Raw genomic sequence first — 20,138 nt, 5'->3', positions numbered from 1 at the left:
CTGTCCTGCACCTCTCACCTGCCGGATTTGGTGATGATCATCTCGGTTCCAATCTGATGAAACTTCATCCAGAGACCCTTGTCCTCGAGGGTGACCACAATGGAGCTCTGTGCACAGGGCTCCAGGCTGGGGGAAGGAAGGGCCTCACATGGCGCTTTCAAGTCTAGAGAGAGAGAGAAGATGGTGACTTCAGACAGGCAGGAGGGAACTAACCTGGCACAGCCCCTCCTGCTGCGGGACTGGGAACTCTGTGCCACAACAAACCTCTTAAAATCTGTCATTTTTTCTTCAAAGGATTTTTGTTACTGAATAGGCTCAGAGCCTTTTCCAACAGATTTGGTTTTACCTGGTAGCTTCTTTTGTAAAGATCTGTGTGTTGTACCAACTCAACCCAAAGTTTATTGTTACAAAACTCTTACTGGCAGTAGCCACAATCCACCATTCTGGTATGATCAGGGTTACACAAAACACTTTTACCAAGAGAATACAACAAAAGCTGAAAGGACTGTAAAGACTGTAATTGCACCACTGGGTAGTGGGGAAAAACAACAGGTAGGTGGTAGCAAAGTGAAAAATCCCTCCAGGAGACAAAGATGAGAGAGACAGGACTCCTAAATGTAAGTGAAGGCAAGAAAAGGAGGTGACAGAAATAGCCTGTGGAATATTCTGAAAAGAGGATGGCTGGTCTGAACTGGACTTGGAGATGGGAATCACTGAGGAGCCTGTGATGAGAGTGGAAGATGTTCAGTAACACACCCTGGCACATCAGAGGAGCTGCCTACAACATGCCTGCACTTTCTGTTGGAGGCAGAGGATCAAAAGTGGTCCTGGGGAAGAGGAAAGGGACATTATTCTGGGGGGAACCATCCCTGGTGTTGATGGTACCAACCACCTCCATAGAGCTGTTTGGATTAAACACATTTAAAAACCTCCACAGCTGCTCTTAACAATACTGTAAGGCAGGCAAGTTTGCTGCTGCCATACTGAAAAGCCCAGTTTCACTTTAGGTTAAATGTGACCTGGTGTAGTGCTGGTGGGCTGATTTCATGCCCAGCAGGGCTTTACTAACACTGCCCTGGGGTCTGACAGAGGGATGGATGTGTTTGCTCGGCAGGGCACCCACGGCAGCAGTGCTGTCCCCAGCCCAGAGCCAGCAGGACACCTCACAGGGTGATGCATTAGCAGCCAGGCACAGCTATTTGTTTAAAAGGGAGATTTTTCTGCCTCTCAGCCTGTTCAGATGTTACTCAGAGCACAGCAGAAGAAAGGGGAATTTTCACCTTGTTACAGCTTTTCTGAGTAATGTCTTCAAAAGAATATTCACAAAAGGTAGACAGTTATTTCCAGATAAATTAGCTTTTTTATAAAGGGACATCTTTCTACCAAAACAACCCAATGTGAGTCTAAGGGCTTCTTCCTTCAGTACTAAGAAGTAAAAAACATTTAAATGTAATTTTGTCAGTTTGTAAAGGTCTTCAGGCATTTAAAAAAAAAAAAAAGAAAATCCTCTACCCTTTTTCCTGCTTTGATCCAACATTAATGAACTGGCCAAGAAGTGACACCTAGTTTGCTCACTAAGATTAGCCTGTTAACATCTTCTTACTAAAGCTTCTGCCATATCCTCTTGCAAAGACATGAAAGCTGCCATGAGGCGATGCATTCGGTAGCTCAGTGCAGCACATGTATCAAAAGGAGTTACAATAAAATTGGGCTGATTTCCCACAGGAGCCATCCAGTCACAAATACATGCAAACAGATTTTGATTAGCTAGACATACGCTCGCTCCTTCCCCAGATGAATTTTAGAATTAACATTTCTGTAAGCAAATTCCAATGCCATTAAATGAGACTACAAGAAGACAGATCTCAGGAGTCCTCATTGAGGGGAGACTTCCAATGAAGCAGAGAGGAACCGAAGTGAAAGAAGTTCAACAGTGAATTAAAAATCAAAGGCAGATGTTATAACCTGTTTTTTACCAAGATGAGTCCACACCGCACCTGGAGGAGAGCGATGCTGCGGGAGACAGGGACAATAAACGCTGCAGCAAAGATTTCAAGATGTGGTTAATGCCTTTCACCATGCAGGTTTTGTGTGCACAGTTTGAGGCTGAAAACCAGAACATTAACAGTCTGCATGAGGATCTGGACCCCAGCAGTGCAAGCTTGGGAATGGATCCACAGAGCCGACTCCGCAGCCGTGCGCTGTCGGCTCCAGCGGGATCCTGCAGCCGTGGATCTGTTTGTAGGATCCACTTTGGATTTTGTTTGCAGAGTCAAAGGCTGGCTAGCAAGGCACTTCAAATTCCCTCCTAGTTTGTGCCTGTGTAACTAATGCCAAGACTCAGGCACACAACCCGCTCCAAAGTTGCCTGCGCGTGGGAATTACAGCACAGAGAGGTTTGGGCAGGGTGTCCAAGCACTGAACGGAACTTGTTAGACCTGTACTTCTATGATTTCCTCTTCTATCTAACTTAGTTTTTAAGTATTATTTGAAACACATTTGAACATTTTCCAAGAATTCTAATTCTAAGCTTTTTAAAAAGCATTATGATTGTCACTGTTTTGGTAACACAGGATGTGGCACATTTTAAAACATATTCTTTATGCCCAGATGAGGTTGAAAAGGAAGAAAGATGGGATGATAAAGGCACCGAAAATTCAGGTATCTTCAATCTATTCCGGCCTTGGTTTGAAAGTCCATATACCAATAGAAGCAGCTTGTCCTACAGTTTCTGAACATACCTTTTTCCTATCTTGGGGATGGAAAGAAAGAAATGAGAGACAATTCAGTAAGTCTTGAAGGGAGAAGGAAGCTTTTTGGATAGGAGATGCTGGAGTACAATTCCCTCACCTAAAGCAATCCTTCAATTCATTGTCAATTGCAGAGACAATGTTATGATGTCAGAAAATCTGTTGCAGCCTTTCCAAAATGTATGGGATAGAGTTTGCAATACTGGGAAAAGTCCAACAAGGCTAAAGATATGCTTCTTACCTTCACTAAAACCAGTTATTGTTACATTTGTTGCTGTTATCTTCCAAGTGAAGAAGTCCAACACTGACAGCTATTCAGTGTCCACAGGAAGGAATGCACCCCAATGTATAAAGCTTTTTAAGAAATTAATCTTGCCAACAATCAAAAAAATTCCCAAGTTTTCTGATCTTCTAAATGTCAGCAGAAACACTCCGACCCTCCAGAGGGAACCCCATTTCTCAGAACCAGAGGGTTTTTTGGCAATAACAAAAGTATGGCGCTTCTACAAAAGCAATGGCTTCATCTCTGAGATGCACCCAGCCATCACCTGGAATATTTCTGCCCTAGGGAGTCATACACCAGAAGCAACTCAGTAAGAAAATGAGGTGACTTCTGCAATAGGTGGAATCTTCACATGATAAAATACCATAATACAGTCTGTATCTTTTCATTGTTGCTCTTTCATTTTTCAACCCAAAATTCTTCAGAAGTGGCAGAAATCAGTATGAATCGGATTAACACAGCAGGGACTGCAAAACCCCAAACAGCAGGATGGTGGAAATTAACTGAGTCACTGCACAGGTATTTTGCTTATGAATGACACAACACCTTGCAGAGGAAGAAAAAGGAAGCTGAGAATGCCCAGTCACTTCTAATGTGTATTATGAACTGCACAACCCTAAAACAGGTAAATAACTGTTTCCTTCTGATGTGCAGTAAAACCCCAGAGTAAATTTGGGGTTCAGTTACACTGACAAATGCAGTGCCTCTGGGCTGGCCCTTAGTTTCCCAATGCATATCAGCCATTGTGCCCAATCTAATCATGCCCCAGACAGGACAGATAAACAGCATGTTAGGGGATGGACTGACGAAGGAAAACACAACAAAAGCCTAAGGAAATCATAAAAATCTTGTGTGTTGGGCATGAGCCTGGAAGAGGTGGGCTATGCCTGCTTGTGGTTTATAATTTCAATGGGCAGAGGGGAAAAAAAAAAAAAGAAAAACCAAATAGTTGGTATCAGAGCTATTATTAGAAGTAGAACAAATATTTCCAAACGTTCCCTGGCCTTCAACCCGAAGAACTCAGTACTTTGCAGACAATACACAAACAACACCTCCAGCCCTCAGTGAACGATCACACGGCACAAGCACATGTGGATAAGGGAGTTTTGGACATATTGTGAGCAAACTTTTGCTACCTTAGAAAAGATCTTTAAAGGCTCACAAAAAACACTCAAACCCCACAATTTATTATCTATTCTTAAGAAAAAAACCCAGTTAATAAATCCTCTCCAACTCCATGCACACTACTATAAATGCTGGTAGCCCTTCAGGAGCACTTGTTCCCTTTCTGGCATAAGTCTAGGATCTTTCTACTCCATAAGGAAAGGGAGAGAATCCTTCCCTTACCTGGTAAAGCTTGCATTTTTCCATGTACTGTGACGTCTAGGAGCTTGCACGGCCAAGAGAGCCACCAGAGTTCTTGCAAGGGGAACCAAAATAGTCCAGTTCAAAAGCAGGTCTGATTTCCTGAAGCAAGCACAAGCCCTTCCTTCTGAGATCCAGTGTCAAGAGTGAGCGGGATGAGGATGGGACCCCAAGCACAGCTAGCCAAGGTGAGTTCCTGTTTTATGGAGGCTAATGAGCAGGGAGGAGCTTCCCGCCAGGGCTGTCCCCTTGCGATCCTTTGATGTCCAAAGGGACAAAGAGAGGAAGGATCTGCAGCAATGGCTTGGGCTAAGGGAAGAAAATCAAAGAGAATTAACATGGCTTTGACATACAGGAAACCCGACGGGGGAAATGCACCTTGATTTACTGCTAACGCACTTTTAAACAAATAGAGACAAGACCGAAAACATCAGTTGAGGACTTAGCTACGAAATCAAAACAAATCCCGTTAAACAGCAAGCAGGGAAAGCTTCCTTTTGGCTATTCCACGGATTTGTGGTAATTCTCATCATCAGCGCACAGACTCATTTTACTCTTGATTTCTGGGATCAGAATAGGGCTGCATCGAGCTTGGCCCCTCCCAAGTAGGTGATTAATAGTTGGTACCGAAGTTTGCTCTCACAACTGGAATGCTGCCACAACACATCCCTTCAAGGACAGATCCTTCTCCAACAACGTAAACACATTTGATGATACAGCGTTACTTACCTGTCCAATATCTGCATTCCCAGCCCTGAACTGCACCCTGAACTTTTTGGGGGGTAGATCAGGCACTGGGTTTAGGTCTTGCTCAAGGTACTGCTCTTACCCAGGGAAGGCTGAGCAGAAAGAAGAGCTTAAGTATTTTCCTTAATTAGTATATTCTGCAAGTGTGACCATTAGCTTTTGTGCTTTTAAGTGCTTACAAGTGCTAAGAGACAGCAATCAAGGCTCAGGCCTTCAGGGCACAACACACCCACTGCACCTCGGTGAAGGTTCTCTGCATTCACACACAGAAATGGCTGTACCAACACTGACGATACAACACTGACGGTCAGAAAGTGGAGGTCAAAAGCAGGATCTCAGTCTCCATGGGCCAGTGCACAGCAAATTTGGGAGCTCTGTTCATTTCAAAGATCTTGCTATGTATAAGGCTGCATTTGATTCACTGTCTAGATTCACTCCAAGAAAAATAAACATTTTTCTGTTTTGTCAGTGATGTTACTGGGACACCTGATCTTCAGTCTGACATGCAAAATGTATTCTGAATTTGTTTAGTGAGTTCCTACATCCAAACAACATTCCTTGAGCTCTGTTCTTACTGCCTTTTGGAGCAGGCAATGTGAAGACATGCAAAGAGGACAAAGAAGCTTAATTAGAGGAGGGACTGGCTCTTTCAGTGGTATATTGAATGTTAGGCATTGCAGTACTAGTCAGGGAGAGAAAAGCTAATGCTTAGAGTGGCAAGGAAGAACGTTTAAAAGAAAAGGGTTGGGGAGTTTAAAAAGTCCTGAGGAGGATTTTATAGCAGGAGTGGTCCATTGGCTCCTGGCACCTCTGAAGGACCACATCCAGCCTTCCTGACATCCCTTTTAAACCACTGGATAATACAGAAGACCACAGGCTCTTCTCCTTCAGCTAATTTGGAGACATCCACAGTTGTGGAGTCTTGCTACCACTGAGGAGAGGTCTTCATATGGTGGAGAAACATCAACTTGCACCTCAAATGAAGATTATTTATTACATACGTGGAAAAATAAATCAGAAGGGAAAAGGTCAGCTGGAAATGGTATCAAGGTCAAACCTCTGCTTGTACTTGCACAGCCACTACCAGACACAAACCAAATAGGATGCAGAAATGCTTTTCTACTCTGCCACAGAAGGAAAGACAGCATCAAATCAGCTCCCTCTCCATGTCCTGCTTTTCTGATGCTAGTATTTTAATTGTAGAAAGCGGAAAAGACAACCATAATCAGAATCTGAAAAGGAAAAACAGAACAAAAATTGGGTCAGATTCGAGCTAGCAGCGAGATGAATCAACATCCCACACAGTCAGAAACTGCACAACAGCAGCAGCAGCACTGGGAATTTCAGACTTCACCTGACAAGAGCGTGGGATGTGTATCATGACTTTCTGCTTCTTCCACAAAGGGTATGAGATGGTCTCCTGCTGCCACTTCATTTGCACGCTGCTATCAGCATGTCTAGGGAACACATATTTGCTACAAGTACTCAAATCCTTTTGGCTTCTCCCAGCTGATTGATGGGGAAGGTGGAGTCATTAATTACCCATGACTAGTTAACAACTAGCTTTCTCCCAGCCATTCTAGTTGCACTGGAAAGGTTTTAAAAGTGAAAAAAAAAGTGAATTTGTTACTATTGCTGGAAAGCGTGGCTAACAGGAGGCAATCCCCAGGAAATTCATCCTTAGCAAAGGGGGAATTTAGCACATTACCCTTGTCTGTCTGTCCACGGAGAGCCCTCAGGCAGTTTGATGGGAAGTCAGAGGTGAATGTGCTGGTGTCTAACAATTCCCTGGCAAATTGGAGGCTGAGGGTGTGGAAAGGGACAGGAGAGAGAGTGGATCTGACATGTGTAAGTCGGTGACATCCACAGCTCTGCTCCAAGCTCATTTACAGCAGCAGGTATAAATCCTGCTGAGCCCAGCTCTAACTGTAGGCTCTGCCCTGTGCCAAAGGGATGAGGTAGGGCAGTGCAGGAGGGAGGGAGTGCAGTGATGACAAAACCAGAGGCCAAGAGCTTTTGCTTTGCATCTCTTTGAGGAGGTGATTAGAAAGAAACATTCCTCTCTGGGTCTTGTAGTAAGGCAAATGTTTTCTGGCATTTTTCCCACTTTAAGTGAAGCTTTAACCCTTAGTGCTCAATAGGACCTTGTATGGAGCTGGTTTGCACACAAACAAAGCTGGTTTGTACAGCCTTCCCCGCTGTCCAACACAGTGATCATCTCACCATCTCTGGCTGTTGCCTGGGGCTCTCAGACTGTTGGAGAACAGATAACTAACGTGTCAGCAAGCAGGGGGCTTTGGCTAACAGGGTGGGAGTCTCCAAGTGGATGTGCCCAATGCACCACCACCTCTGCCCAGGCAGAGCTTCCAGGGAATCATTCTGCCCAGAGAGCAAGCTCAGATGTGAGGCATAAAGTTACTGCCTGGGGCACGGCTGAAATGCAACAGAATGGTCTTTTGAAAGAACTTGGATTATTGCTCATGTGTATCAGCCCCTGGGTGCAGCAGCCAGTGTTCAGCCCCTGCAGGTTTCTCTCTGTGCACACAGCTGTGAGAAAGTATTATCATATCAGCTTTAGTAAACTGGGCTTAAGCAAAGCTGTGTTGAATCTGCACAAGCAAGAAAAAAACCCCACGGAGCAGTACAAACTGCATTTAAGAGATTCTCCCCTCTGAAACATGAGGAAAGCCTTCCTGCCATCTCAGTGTGACTCATTTAGCCGATTCCCAGCTGGCACATGCAGACCACAGTGGCAGAGCATCCTGGCAACTCTTTACGAAGGATACTCTGCCATCTGCGCGGGATGAGCACTGAAAAAGTGAAGAGACACCATGTCATTACAGGACCCAAAATAAAATAGACAGCCCTACACTGACTCCTTGCCCTTGTTAGTGCCCAATACTTAATGCAGCAAAATAGGAAATACAAGTGCAGGGTTGGCCAGGACAGAGTGGCCGAGCTCTGGCAGCACAGGCACAGCCTAAACTTGGGCAGCTTTGTGAGCAAGTCTCTGTGGGCGGCTGCAGGAATGGTAAAACCTTGCAAAGTGTTTTGAGATCCTCTGAAGAAGTGGTACAAATTATCTCCTATGATGCGGTAGCAAAGGAACAGTTCCTACCCAGCTCCTTAGGAGAGCTCACATAACATAACATTTTCTTTGGATGGAGCAAAATGGCACCTTTTTTCTCCCTTTTTATGACTGGGTTTGATTTTTCCTGGGAAAAGCTGTCTGATGTCTTCAGGCATATTACATGGGCAGTGCCACTCAGACCTTCCCACCCTGGGACCCCTGCAAGGGGTCCCACAGAAGTCAGACCTCCGTAGGGCTGAAAACCCCATACTGAGCCCCAAATTGTATCAGCCCCAAATTTTCCCTGTGCTCTCAAAAATGCAAAAATAACATTTGGCAAACCAAAACGGTTGGAGAGGGCCTGTTGGTAACATCTCAATGCTAATTCACCACAGGGTCCCCGGACAGAGGCACAGTGAGCTGTGGGGATGGGTCACAGGCTGAGACAGGATCTGTTCTGGAAGGGAATGTGGGAAAGCAGCTCATAAAAATGAAAAGCTGTACATTTCAAGTTTAAGACAAGGCTTTTCCTCTTGCAGGTTTGTGGATTGAGGTACCTGGCCTCAAAGCTGTACTCCCCCACTAAAGAAAAAGAGGATTCTCCCCTATCTCCCCTTTCTCACATCCGCCCTCCCCAGCCCTCTGCAGTACTCCCCCTGCTCCCAGCAGTTCGTTAGCATGGAGACAAGAAGGGAAATACTTAGCAGCCACTTAACACTGCAGGCTGAGTTTGGCCTCAAAGGCTACAGTCCAGAGTCAAATGCAAAATATGTCTGTCTAGAGCCCTTTCAAGTTCCCACAGACTCCTGATGTTAGGTGCACTGTTTTCCTGCCGACCCACTGTGCTTCCCAGACACAGCTCAGCGCTCTGTCCCACTCAAATCCACAAAAAATACATACTGAAAGGACTTGCAGCAGCAAGGAGAGCTCTGCACCACAACACGGAAAGGACACTGCCTTCCCTCCCCTGCGCTGTGAAGGCTCCTTCCTCCGGGGATGCAGCAGCCCTGCCTGAACTCACTGGTCTCCACCGTGAGCCATAAAGGAGCTGCCTGAGAAGACAGACAGCAAGTAAGGCCGGCTTAACATCCATCCATAAATACTTCTATATTTATACACATGCACACACTTATCTGCAAAGAGAAGCATCATGCAGCGCTCAAAAATTGCTGGCAGTTTACTTAACCATGAATTGAGACCAGACAAAAACCCTGAGCAGAACGGATTCTGCTGAGCAGAAGCCCAACAGACAATGCTGCACCAACCTCCATTAAAAAGCTGATGTCTCCAGAAAAAAAAAAAGCAGCAGCTCAAACCCAGGAGCTTTTGTCTAAACCTTATGGGCTTTCAAGATTGTCGATACACTGTCATGCTACTTTGGTTTCTGCAAGAGATTTCTTTTGCTGGTGATCAGGCATTTGTAAAGCCATGAAACCTACAAAAACCCAGACTTCAATCACACAATTAAAGGGTCCAAGTTACTTTGTTTGGCCAAGACAGATCTCTTGTATCAATCACATAAGGAAGTTTCCATATACTGTTCATCACAGTAAGGTTCTAATGAAATCAGGAGATCAATAAACAGTATAATTCCTATCAGAGGAACTATCTTCAAAGAGCAGACTAAAATTGTTAAGATTTAAAGTGTTTGGAATTTAAAAATAAAAACTGTTGTGAGTTCTACAACGCACCCAACTTGTTCATCACCTCTCAGCAAACTGATACTGGGGTCCATAGTAACAACACTCAGATAAGAATCCTTCAACATCACTGATAATAGAAAAAAGCACCTGTCAGATTTCATGGATTCCTCACATCAACAGTGGGATGAGGCATGTACATGTACATGTGCTGACAGCTGCCACTTCTCCCTGCAATCCCTGATTTGGCCAGATTTGTTCCCTCTGTTCTTCCCATACAGTCAAATTTCTATACTCATTCTTTGTTGCAGTCACGGGCCCGGGTACAGACTCCAGGCAGTTCTCAGCCCCACGGCTCCCTCCCCCTCCCCAGCAGATTGTGAAATGTTTATGACCTGGCTCTTATGGCTCTAGAGGTGCTGAATGGCCTTTTCCCCCCTCCGAGTCTCAGCTCCTGATGGGCAGCTACAGACCAACTTTTAGCCGGTTTGGTCCGTAGTTGTGGATTTTATTGCCCAGTTTGTCTCTTCAGCTCACATTTGTAAGCTCCAGAGTAGATTTTTCCCTGGGTAACACTCTGCAGCTCAAAGAACTCTTCTTGTTTTTATTACATCCTTAGTGATTAAAGGGATATTTAAACCTCACAATGCTCCCTGCTGTGAATATAAAAGCCTAGCATCATTTTGGATAGATGTGCTTAGAAAAATAAATTAAAAATTAGCCCTACTATAGCGAACAAATGCTTCTAAGTTGTTAAGAACATCAGACACCTGCATGATTTAAATATATTGGCTGTAATTCCTTGAGAAACCAAGGGATGACACATGGTTTTGTCCTATCTGAATGGTTATACAGACAAGTTTCACTTGGAACGAGAGCAGAGGTGTGCAATGACTGCATCATACTGAAAATACTGGATTTTATCTACTTGGGCATAAATGACACAGATTTCTTCTCGTCTCTAACCCTGCAAACAGTAATACACATAATAGGTACCACTCTTAAAAACACAAACTTTGCTTTTGTGAGGCAAAACTGTTTTTAAATGACTGCTATTTCACAGCCTAACCTACGCCTGCCAACCAAATGCAGATACAAACAATACAATGTAGATTCATCAGAAATACTTAAATTCTGCTAAGAAGAGTGCTGGGGAGTGTGCAGGAGGAAATCAAAGTCATGTTTGAGAGCAAGTATTTCTGTGAGCACAGATTAGATGGTTATCAATAATGAGTTCACTGGTTTTGCCACCCTCTAATACTGCAGTTACTCATTTAAGCTTCTGCAGGGAGCTCCTGCTGGGGTCAGATTAGGGAGCTGAGCTTGCCTGAGATGGAGGTTTGGACTCACTGCCAAGGAGCTTCATTTCCAAATAACTGCTTATAGTGCACAGGGAGCCTCAGATCTACAGTTTGTGCTCTACAGGACAGAGTGGACAAGTTACCAAGCCTGGGAGGGCTGGTGTAGATTTATCATAAACCTGAGGCAAATATTTGAAATCTAAGTCCATTCATGGTTCCCCATTATGTCTGACTTTTTTTTGTTGCGTATTTCCTCTCCAAGATGGAAATACTCCTTCTCCTCCCTTTGCATCATACTGTGAAGAAGTTGTTCAAGCGAAGAATTGCTGACTTCTGGAGTTCCTCACCCCTGATTCCAGATTTTCCCTTTAGATAACCTCAGTATCACTTAAGCTTTTGAAGACAGTGATGTTCAGCCATATCCACTATAAAAAATATGGTAACATCAAGGAGGCTCCAATACAGAGATAGTTCATAGGGATTTTTGCAGTGAGATGCTTTCACTTCCCTGCTGGAAACATAACCACAAACATAACCACAGGATGCACATGCGAAAATAGCATACAGTTGAGCAGGAAAGTGGCAGGGTTTCTTTCTGAGAGCCTGCTGTAAAACAAACTGGTAAAACCACAAGTAATTCTTATCACTTCATTATCAAAGCTACTGGGGAACTGGAGGGAGACTGGATGAGCTGAACACCAGAAAAGATTAGAGGAGTTGGTTAAGTAAATCTTTGCTGATTGACAGCCCTGTACACAAAGAAGAAATGAACATGTCTGCAGGGTGTAAACACACAGATGACAGAGGAATTAATGTGCTACAAAGGGATATAATTATCTTCATTAGTTGGGATGAAAATGAGAGAGAAGCAATTTGAGTATCCAGGAAAAAAAACATTCTGGCTGCGCAAGGGCAGCCTGTTCACAGAGGAAAAGACAAAGTCCTTACTGTGTCAGGCTTTTACCTGCCTTTTGCACAAACCACTGGTATTGCAGAGAACAGTCCTGCCTTGGCAGGAGCAGCAAAGAAGGCTTCGAGACACCTTCTCACCTCTTATTCCTGTGATACCTCGAAGGAGTACTAAAGGAATTCTGGGGCCACAAGGAAGAACGGATGTTCCACTGGCATATGAACAGACTGCTTCCCACTGGGATGTAACCCAGGCTCACTGGCACACCGTGGGTTACAGCACCACACATTTGACACAGATTCCAGGAGAGGGAAATGTCCAGGCTTCTCTTATTGTCCAGGCTTCTCTTATTCGATCACACTGCTTCAGAGCTTTACTGGAGACCTCTGTTCTCTTGAAGGAGACTGTTTGACTGTTTCTTTCTTCCAATGACTTCTAAGAGCTGGAGAATTTGGGTGAAGTATCTGAGGAAGCTGGATCATGCCAGAAGCGAAATGGAGCTTAAATCAAGTGAAATGCAAAATGCAAATGCAAAAAGAAAGAATCTTTCAGACTCAAGTGTGAACCTCAACAACAATCCCAAGCAGTGGCCAGGCCTGCCTTTTGTTCAGAATCTTGGCAATGGAGACCTAATGTGAACTAACAGGAAAGAAACCATGGGAATCATGCTGAATTTCCCCCATGAGATTTTCTGCTGCATGTTTAGGTCTCAGGGTATACACACAACTACATTACTACAGTCCAAGGTGATAAAATCAGGACCATATTAATTGACTCAGATAATGCACCACTTTCTCCTTTGTGGCATTGTCCCTGGTGTTATTTGCAGCTGCAATTAGGCTGGTGCCTGTTTTGGCACTGGTGCTGTGAGCCATCTGAGGGCAGGTGTTCTGGAGAACCCTAGGGAAGAAGGGCTCCATAACTTCCTAAAAGGAAAAAGGTGGGTAAGTGGGGGAAAAATGTATGGGAAAATGAAGGTAGAAAGAAAGAAGGGAAAAAAGGAAAGACACAGTGAAGAAAAAAAAGAAGAAAAGTAACAGGTTGTGGATGCTTCTGCCATTGGTATCCTCTTGCTGGGCTCAGGGGTCCTGCTATCAGCTTCTCTACCCAGCTGAGGATTTACAAAAAGAAAATCCTGTTTTTCCAGACATTCACAAAAGCTATTGACTCCCAAGGGAAGTATGACTGCAATCTAAATGTTGCTGAGCTTGGCAGAGTGCTCCTCTTCCCCACTCCTATGCTTAGGTCAGAGTGATGAGAAAGGTGACAAGTTATTGAGTCACTGAGTTACATTTCCCAACAAGTGCCTTTGGGTGACAGTGCAGATACGCTAAAGCCATCAGCCATTGTATTAGAGCTGACAAAAGATTGATCCATGGATCAAAGAAGCATTCTCTGTGCAATTCTGAAGCACAAAGTTTACTAGCTATTCTCCTCTCTGCTTTCAGAGAGCTTCAAACAGCCCTCAAGGGAGAGAAAGGGATGTCAGGTCACACAGCCAGGTCCACTTCATTCACTGATCTCCTGCACAGCGTTCATCGTTCACCAAGTCATTTTCTGTGTCCTAACAAACTCCTGCCAAGGGCAGCTCCTCCCTCTTTCCTTCACAACTTTCTTTTCTAACCCTTGACAACCAAGAGCAGCCCACAAACAGAACATTCCTTGTGCTGAGGAGTCCTTTCCTTTGAGGAGTCCAACCCAGGGCTGTTCTTGCAACGAACTGGGATGGACAACACCTCCCTGTTTTCTGTTTCAGCCCTAACGTTCACAGAAGTGCCAGATTTAGCTTTGCAAACTGAAGTCCTTTTTACCAGAACTGATGTAGCTCTGGCCAGGCAGTGGGTCTGCCTCATGGATTCTGGAGGGGGATATGTCTATCTTTGCCCAGTAAGGTCAACCTTGAGATTGACTTCCCACCCTTTGATACCTGGGTTATGGTCTCTGATCTGTAGAAATGCAGCAAACCTATCAACTTGTTGTTTAAAGATGGCTTTAACCTTGCAGAGAATTAAAACTCACATAACAAGGGTTATTTAGAAAGAGCATTTGTCAGGTTTAGCACTTACTGCCTGAATATTTTCTTGCCTGAAGACAAATGAAAATATTCTCACAGAAATAGAGGTTCTTTTTCCATTTGCACCAGAAAAGTCATAATAAAGGAAATAATTACTGTTACCTGCATGTCCTACTGACCAGCTCTGGCTTTTGCAGTGCAGCCATTCTCCATGGTTCTGTGACCCAAGGAATTCCAAACCACTTCTGTGCCACATCCCCATCAGTTATTTCCCTCTTGCATTAGGTGAGACAGTGACAACGAATCTGCAGTGGGATCATCACTGTTAAAAAGTTTTCCAACTAGCCTGGCCTGACAACTTGTTTGCCACCCTCAAAGTTAAAACTGAAACTTTCATCTTACCAACATTTCACTCAGCAATGTAGGAGAGGTATTTAAGCCTCAGTCTGTTTCTGTTTGCAGAGGTTGTTGAAGAATCCTGGGTTTCCTGAAGGTAGTTCTACCCCAGTTTTTTCAAAAGGTCCTCTTCAGAAATGGAATTAGGCCCTTAGAAGTGCTGTCATTTAAATGCATTTACCAATCAGAGGTTGTCTTAAATAAACCTCAGTGTATTTACGCTCTCATTCCATGTTTAGCCAAACAACGTAATAGATTTTCTTCAGCAAATAAACCAGAATTCAGCAAAAATAAAAGCAGCAAAATCAACCTTCTCCCCCCCCCAACATCATTCTCCAGAAGGCAAAATGCTAAATCTATATCAGTGTTTTGGCAGTAAGGAAATATTCTCACAACAACAGTATCACAGCAGTAATGTCTTCTGCTTTGGAAATGTGTTACCTTGATGTTTATATAGCCACAGGAGACCATTCAACAATGGCAATGTGTTAATTCCATTGACATTATCGCTCAAATTCAGTCACAGGGGCTGGTGAATTCTTTTTTTTTACATGGCTCTTTCATCTAAAAGAGAATAAAGCAGGACATAATGGATGGTTAGTAACATATTGCTAAATGGTTACAAGACACAGGAAATTTCAACTGGGGAATGGGAAAAACTGAAAAATCCAAGTAAGTCTTGATTAGAACAGAGACTTGGTTTTTTGCTGCACTGAATTATCCCAATTTCTCAGCATTCAGAGCTAAGGAGTCTCAAAAAAATTGAGCATGTTCTATACTTACATGAGCAGACACTTGTTAGTCCCCTCCAGAACTCATGGGAAGCTCTGAGTTATTTGGAGTTATTCACCATGACAAAAACTCAGATAACTTCTGTATTGCTCTCATTTAATTTAACAATGGGAATGGTTTCTAGCAGATATTAATATTCATTCACTCAAGATGAAAAAAGCCACAGTTTTACCTAAAATTGGCTAGAAGATAAAATTATAAACATTTTAAGACATACAAAAATGTCCTAGCTGCAAATTCAGTGGCAATTTAGGGAGGGGAGACAGTTTTGGACAAGTAGTTTCTATTTTATGGAGAGAGAAAATGGAAGATAAATGGCAAAACTCACCAGCTGATGGGAAAGTTCTGATGCACAATTCAGTTCTTTTGACACTTATGATTTAATGAATAAATCAATGGTGTTATCATGAAATGGGTGCAGAAAGTGAATATTGACAAAATCCAGATACAGAATCCACGAAGAAAGAGCAGTTTCTAGTCCATGTTATTCAGAATGTATCACCAGTTCTGCTGCTACTGCTCTGAAAGCCCCCAGGATTTCCTTGCTGGAACAGTATGAGCCCCTGAGGATGGGGGAGAAAAGCTGTTAAAGGAAATGATATTCCTAACAAACATTGCCTCAGGGGATCACATGAAGACAGGTATCACCAAACAGAACTTAATTTTATGACCTTCCTTTCTGGACCTTATGGGATTACACTAGTTGCTCTCCAAAGTTCATCTATATGCCATAGCCATCATAATTTCAGGGACAAGTAATTAGGGGTGATTTTTTTTTTTTTTAACAGCAGAGATATTTCCACCTTTCTTTGGCCTTTTGCATTTTTCAGTGGTTAACAATGAACTTTTGAGTTTGCACATACTAGGGAAGTTAAGTCTATTTATTTTAAAGCACTTACTTTTGATGGAAATTTTAGTTATAGAAATACTTCAGGTTGCTGAAGAAACTGTACACATGACACTATGGTGACATGTAACCTGATGCTGGCCTTTGCTATCTTTGTTGAAATCAATAGTAGTTATTTACATTTAGGTACCTTGTTGAACCAGGCACATATTTCAGAAGGAACATTGTCCTCCTCCTCCTCTCTCTCTTCCCCAGCAGACTCTCTGCACTTGGAAATAACATTTCCATATTTTCATACTCTTTACAGCTACTTTTCCACGTGTTGATAGCACCAGATAACAGCCAGTTGCCCCACTGCTGTCTGTGTGCCCGAGTTGTTATAACTGAATCACGACCATACACACAGCCTGGGCACTGTAACAGGAATACAAATATTTCTGAGTTTCACTGAAATTGCAAGGAGCTCATCAAGAAATAAAATGCAGCAGGAGTGAATTTTATGCACAGGCTGTTTACACTCTCTTACATTTTGATCAAGTATCAGTTATCTGAAAGTGAACTCCCCAGTTTGGAGGGTAACACCTCCAGAGCAGGGAGCTGAACTATGTGCAGTTGTTAAGGCCCTTGTGTTTGCCCCTCAACAGCTGCCAATACACACGTCCAGGGGCTCAGCCCAGGCCAGGGTGGGCACCTGCCATCCCAGCTGCACAGGGATATCTCTGTGGTGAGGGGGAGGGAGTGGGACACATCAAGGAATTAAAACAACTCTGAGGTTGCAGGCTTTCTAGCAAACCTGCACTGCTTTCTCATTTTTCTCCTTACCTTGACAAAACCAGCTATATTAACAGCTTCTAAGGAAAAGTGCAGGCCTGGTAGAATGTGCCACTGCAGGAGAATCCTTGCCCAGTTCACAGGAATATTGATTTTAGAGAGAGTAAAAAGCATCACTGTGCATCCAAGTGTGTACCAGTAAATGCACTCGGCTTGTTTGGCTCCTACAGACAGACCCATGCCTGTCTCTCCACAATTAAAACATGAGCTGACAGCACTGCCTAGATGCCAATAGCTTGTTCTGACTGCACTGGCGGAATTCAAATGCTTCCTCAGGTAGCAGTGCAATGGAATCAACCGACCCAGGTTATCAGCACAAACCCCCTGCATTTCCCTTTGCAGAAATGCTTTACGGTGTGCAATCCCAAGCTGTTATGGTGTTCCAAGAAAGCCAAACTGAAAAATCCCCTTGCACCACTGATACTTGCTGTGAAAGAACATGTCAGGCTCTTTGTTTTGCTCCCAGGAAAGCCCATTTACTTATTAAGTAGAGGAAGCATTTCCAGCAGGGTGTCTATTGGGAGAGCCGTGGCAGCAGCTATTTGAACTTGTGTCGCTCACTTCAGGGCACAGCACTGCAAATTGATGCTGTAAGCTCAGAACTCCCACTATGAATTTCTGAACTTTCAATTTATTTTTTCTTCGTAGCCCATTCTAAACTAATGGAAATCTGATATACGGTCCAGACATTCCTAAGTGACAAATTTCTGTACTCAAACTGCTTGCTGACATCCACATAGCATGGTGAGTTTTTGTATGTTGGCTCAATTAACAAGTTCAGCGATTCTCTGAGAATACATCTAGTGCCATCTTTTAAGGGGAAAAGAAAATTATCACTGCAATCTTACTGAAGGAGTTACATTTTATATATATCCACGCATTTAGAAGAGAAAATGTGACTCTTCATACACATTAGGGGTATAATTTAAGGAAATGAAATCTCTGGTGTGACTTAAATTACAAGGAATCAAAGAACACTTCTCAAGTATATGAAGCTTTTCTGCTCATACAACATCCTTTACTAATTATTACTGAACAGTATGTGTTCAGTGCTATATTAGATCATAGTTCATGTAATGCATATTTGCAAGTAAAACTCAGTTGCATACTATTCCCTGTGAACAGCCCTCCATATCTGTCCTCAGAGAAGGAAAAGAATGTGAATATGTGGGCAGGTCCTTAGGATAACTGTAGATATATGTAACAATTCACGCAAGAAGCACTATGTCTAAAATACCTTTCTCCTGCTACATGGCCTTTCACTTGTAGTTACAATAATAATATCACTCAACTAAAATTAAATGAATACCATTCCAGTGGGGTTCTCATATGCTTATACCATATATGAACATTGTTTATATTCCATTTATAGTGGAATTCACTGTTGTTTGCAGGGTCTCTGAAAGACATGGGAGAGGAAAAAAAAATAGGCTGAGAAATAGAAATTGAGAGGGAGATATCCCTGTCTAATCTGAGAGCAAAAACTACTTTTTACCATAGATAGGCTTTAGATAGGCAGTTTCCTTCAATAGGACAATGTAGTTAGAGAGACACTGCAAAGTGTTCCTCCCACTGGGATTATATAATGGAATGTTTTCGTACCAACTATAGACACAATCATTTAATTGCGCAGATAAATCTTACGTGCAGGCAGAAGTGTGATTTCACTTTCTCCCTTGGTAGAAGTGATTTGGTTTTCCTGATTCTGCAGTCAGTGCGTGGCCTCAGCTCCATCTCACTGTGCCCCTTCCCGAGCAGGAAGCCTGCCAGATGGCTGCAGGACCTGATCTCACCTCCAGGCTGCTTCACAGAACTGACACTGTCTTACAAGGTTTTATCCAAGCTCGAAAGCTTCTTGTTTCTTCCATCAGCCTCAAAAACATTTTCATCCCTGATTAGAATTCTACTTCCCAAAAAATCTCTCAAAACGCTTCACAGACCCACAAGTTGCGTGTTTATCACCTACTGCTGGGCTCAGTTACACCAGCACAAACCCCACACCACTGCAATGAACTGGGACTGAACTAACCAGGATTTACACTGACGAAGCTCAACACGTTATTTGAACCCTTTTACACAAGGTTGCCATGAGATGCTCCCTCTCCCCACTATAATATGCTGCACATTAAGAAAATGGAAACGCCCAGTGGGCTTCTTATAGAGAAATAAAGAAAAAAAAAAAAAAGGGGAAAACAAAGTCATGGGGCAAACAGATTTTGTGTGAAAAGCAAGTATAGAGTGGATCTGTTTTCCTGCCAAGTGTCAATATTAATGGTAACAAAGTGAGCTCTTGTTTTTGGTTGCCATGGCCAGGAACACACAATCCTGTAAACAGCCTATGAGGATTCTCATTCCCTCTGCTTTGAATCAGACTATACATTATGCAAAGGACATATGGTACAGTAGCAGAAAGCCCTAAGAACTGAGTGAGGTCCAAACCAGCAATGCAATGTAGTCTTTCAGAAGTTTCAAGGTAGATCTTGGTCGTCCATTTTAAGGTGAGGGGTTGGTCTCTCCCTTCTTTTTTTTCCCCTCCCTTCCCTCTGTCCTAGGGCCCCCTCTAGTGCTACTGGAGCAGCCAGCGTAGCTCCCAAATGACACGGGATGAACTCTGGGCACTCGGCTGTAGAGATGCACTCACAGCCAGCAGGACTTTGCCCACATGCCGTGCACAAAGCTGCACTGAGGGGGGTGACCTCAAAGACAGCTTTGAAACTGGAACAGGGGCTCTGGAGTTGGCTAACAAGTGCTTGCTGATGGGTGTTATGCTCATAGTTCCATTAAATAAACAGCAGCAGGAATAAAAATGTCTATCCAAGGAGACATGTCTTTAATTCCCTGGTGAGATTTGTCTGGGATTCTCTAAGTATTAATGTGAAGGGGCCATTTGAGTGAAGTTCAGTCATCCTCCAGAAGCCAACAAACCCAGATGCTGGTTCACAATGCTACTGGTTCCACCATGCCCTGCAAGGACAGCAGTCCCAAAAAGGCATAACTGGGCTGGGGTACAGCCTGTGGTGCAGTATCCCGAGGCTACTCCCCAAATCATGAATAGTATTGTAATTTAGCATTAGTGGATCCCCAGTTATCAACTAGAAGGGGAAGACAATAATTAACATTCAGCCTACAGTGAACTTCTTACCATCATCCTCAACTGCAAGAGCAAAGCTTCTTCATCCCAGCTTTATGTGA

General features: G+C 43.4%; 1 protein-coding gene and 2 long non-coding RNA genes across 7 annotated transcripts in view; 1 reads left to right on the top strand and 2 right to left on the bottom strand.

The window, feature by feature from the left end:
- The window catches only part of LOC108496922 (T-box-containing protein TBX6L), a 22,829-nt gene extending 18,293 nt beyond the window's left edge, over nt 1-4,536 (bottom strand). For all 3 annotated transcript variants that reach the window (XR_001874643.1, XR_001874642.1, XM_017814105.1), the window contains exons 1-2: nt 4,381-4,536; nt 19-163 (exon numbers count right to left, since the gene is read on the bottom strand). Coding sequence is in view for 1 of the 3 variants with exons in the window: in XM_017814105.1 (XP_017669594.1) it covers nt 19-163; nt 4,381-4,396 (161 nt within the window). In the remaining 2 variants the exon portion in view is untranslated. The remainder of the gene's footprint in view (nt 1-18; nt 164-4,380) is intronic.
- The window catches only part of LOC108496924, a 21,882-nt gene continuing 6,217 nt past the window's right edge, over nt 4,474-20,138 (top strand). For 2 of the 3 annotated variants that reach the window (XR_001874646.1, XR_001874645.1), the window contains exons 1-2: nt 4,474-4,586; nt 17,595-17,690. This is a non-coding gene — a long non-coding RNA (uncharacterized LOC108496924). Of the gene's footprint in view, nt 4,587-17,594; nt 17,691-18,629; nt 19,117-20,138 lie in introns of those variants that run through there. The other variant, XR_001874644.1, reaches the window with a different exon arrangement.
- LOC108496926 overlaps nt 4,583-20,138 on the bottom strand; it is a 17,188-nt gene continuing 1,632 nt past the window's right edge. The window contains exons 3-7 of the long non-coding RNA XR_001874647.1: nt 15,597-15,831; nt 14,918-15,040; nt 14,483-14,636; nt 14,243-14,385; nt 4,583-4,707 (exon numbers count right to left, since the gene is read on the bottom strand). This is a non-coding gene — a long non-coding RNA (uncharacterized LOC108496926). The remainder of the gene's footprint in view (nt 4,708-14,242; nt 14,386-14,482; nt 14,637-14,917; nt 15,041-15,596; nt 15,832-20,138) is intronic.

Source organism: Lepidothrix coronata, unplaced genomic scaffold, assembly GCF_001604755.1.
Source record: "Lepidothrix coronata isolate B3197 unplaced genomic scaffold, Lepidothrix_coronata-1.0 Scaffold44, whole genome shotgun sequence".
Lineage (NCBI taxonomy): Eukaryota > Metazoa > Chordata > Aves > Passeriformes > Pipridae > Lepidothrix > Lepidothrix coronata.
This window is presented reverse-complemented; position numbering and strand designations above follow the sequence as displayed.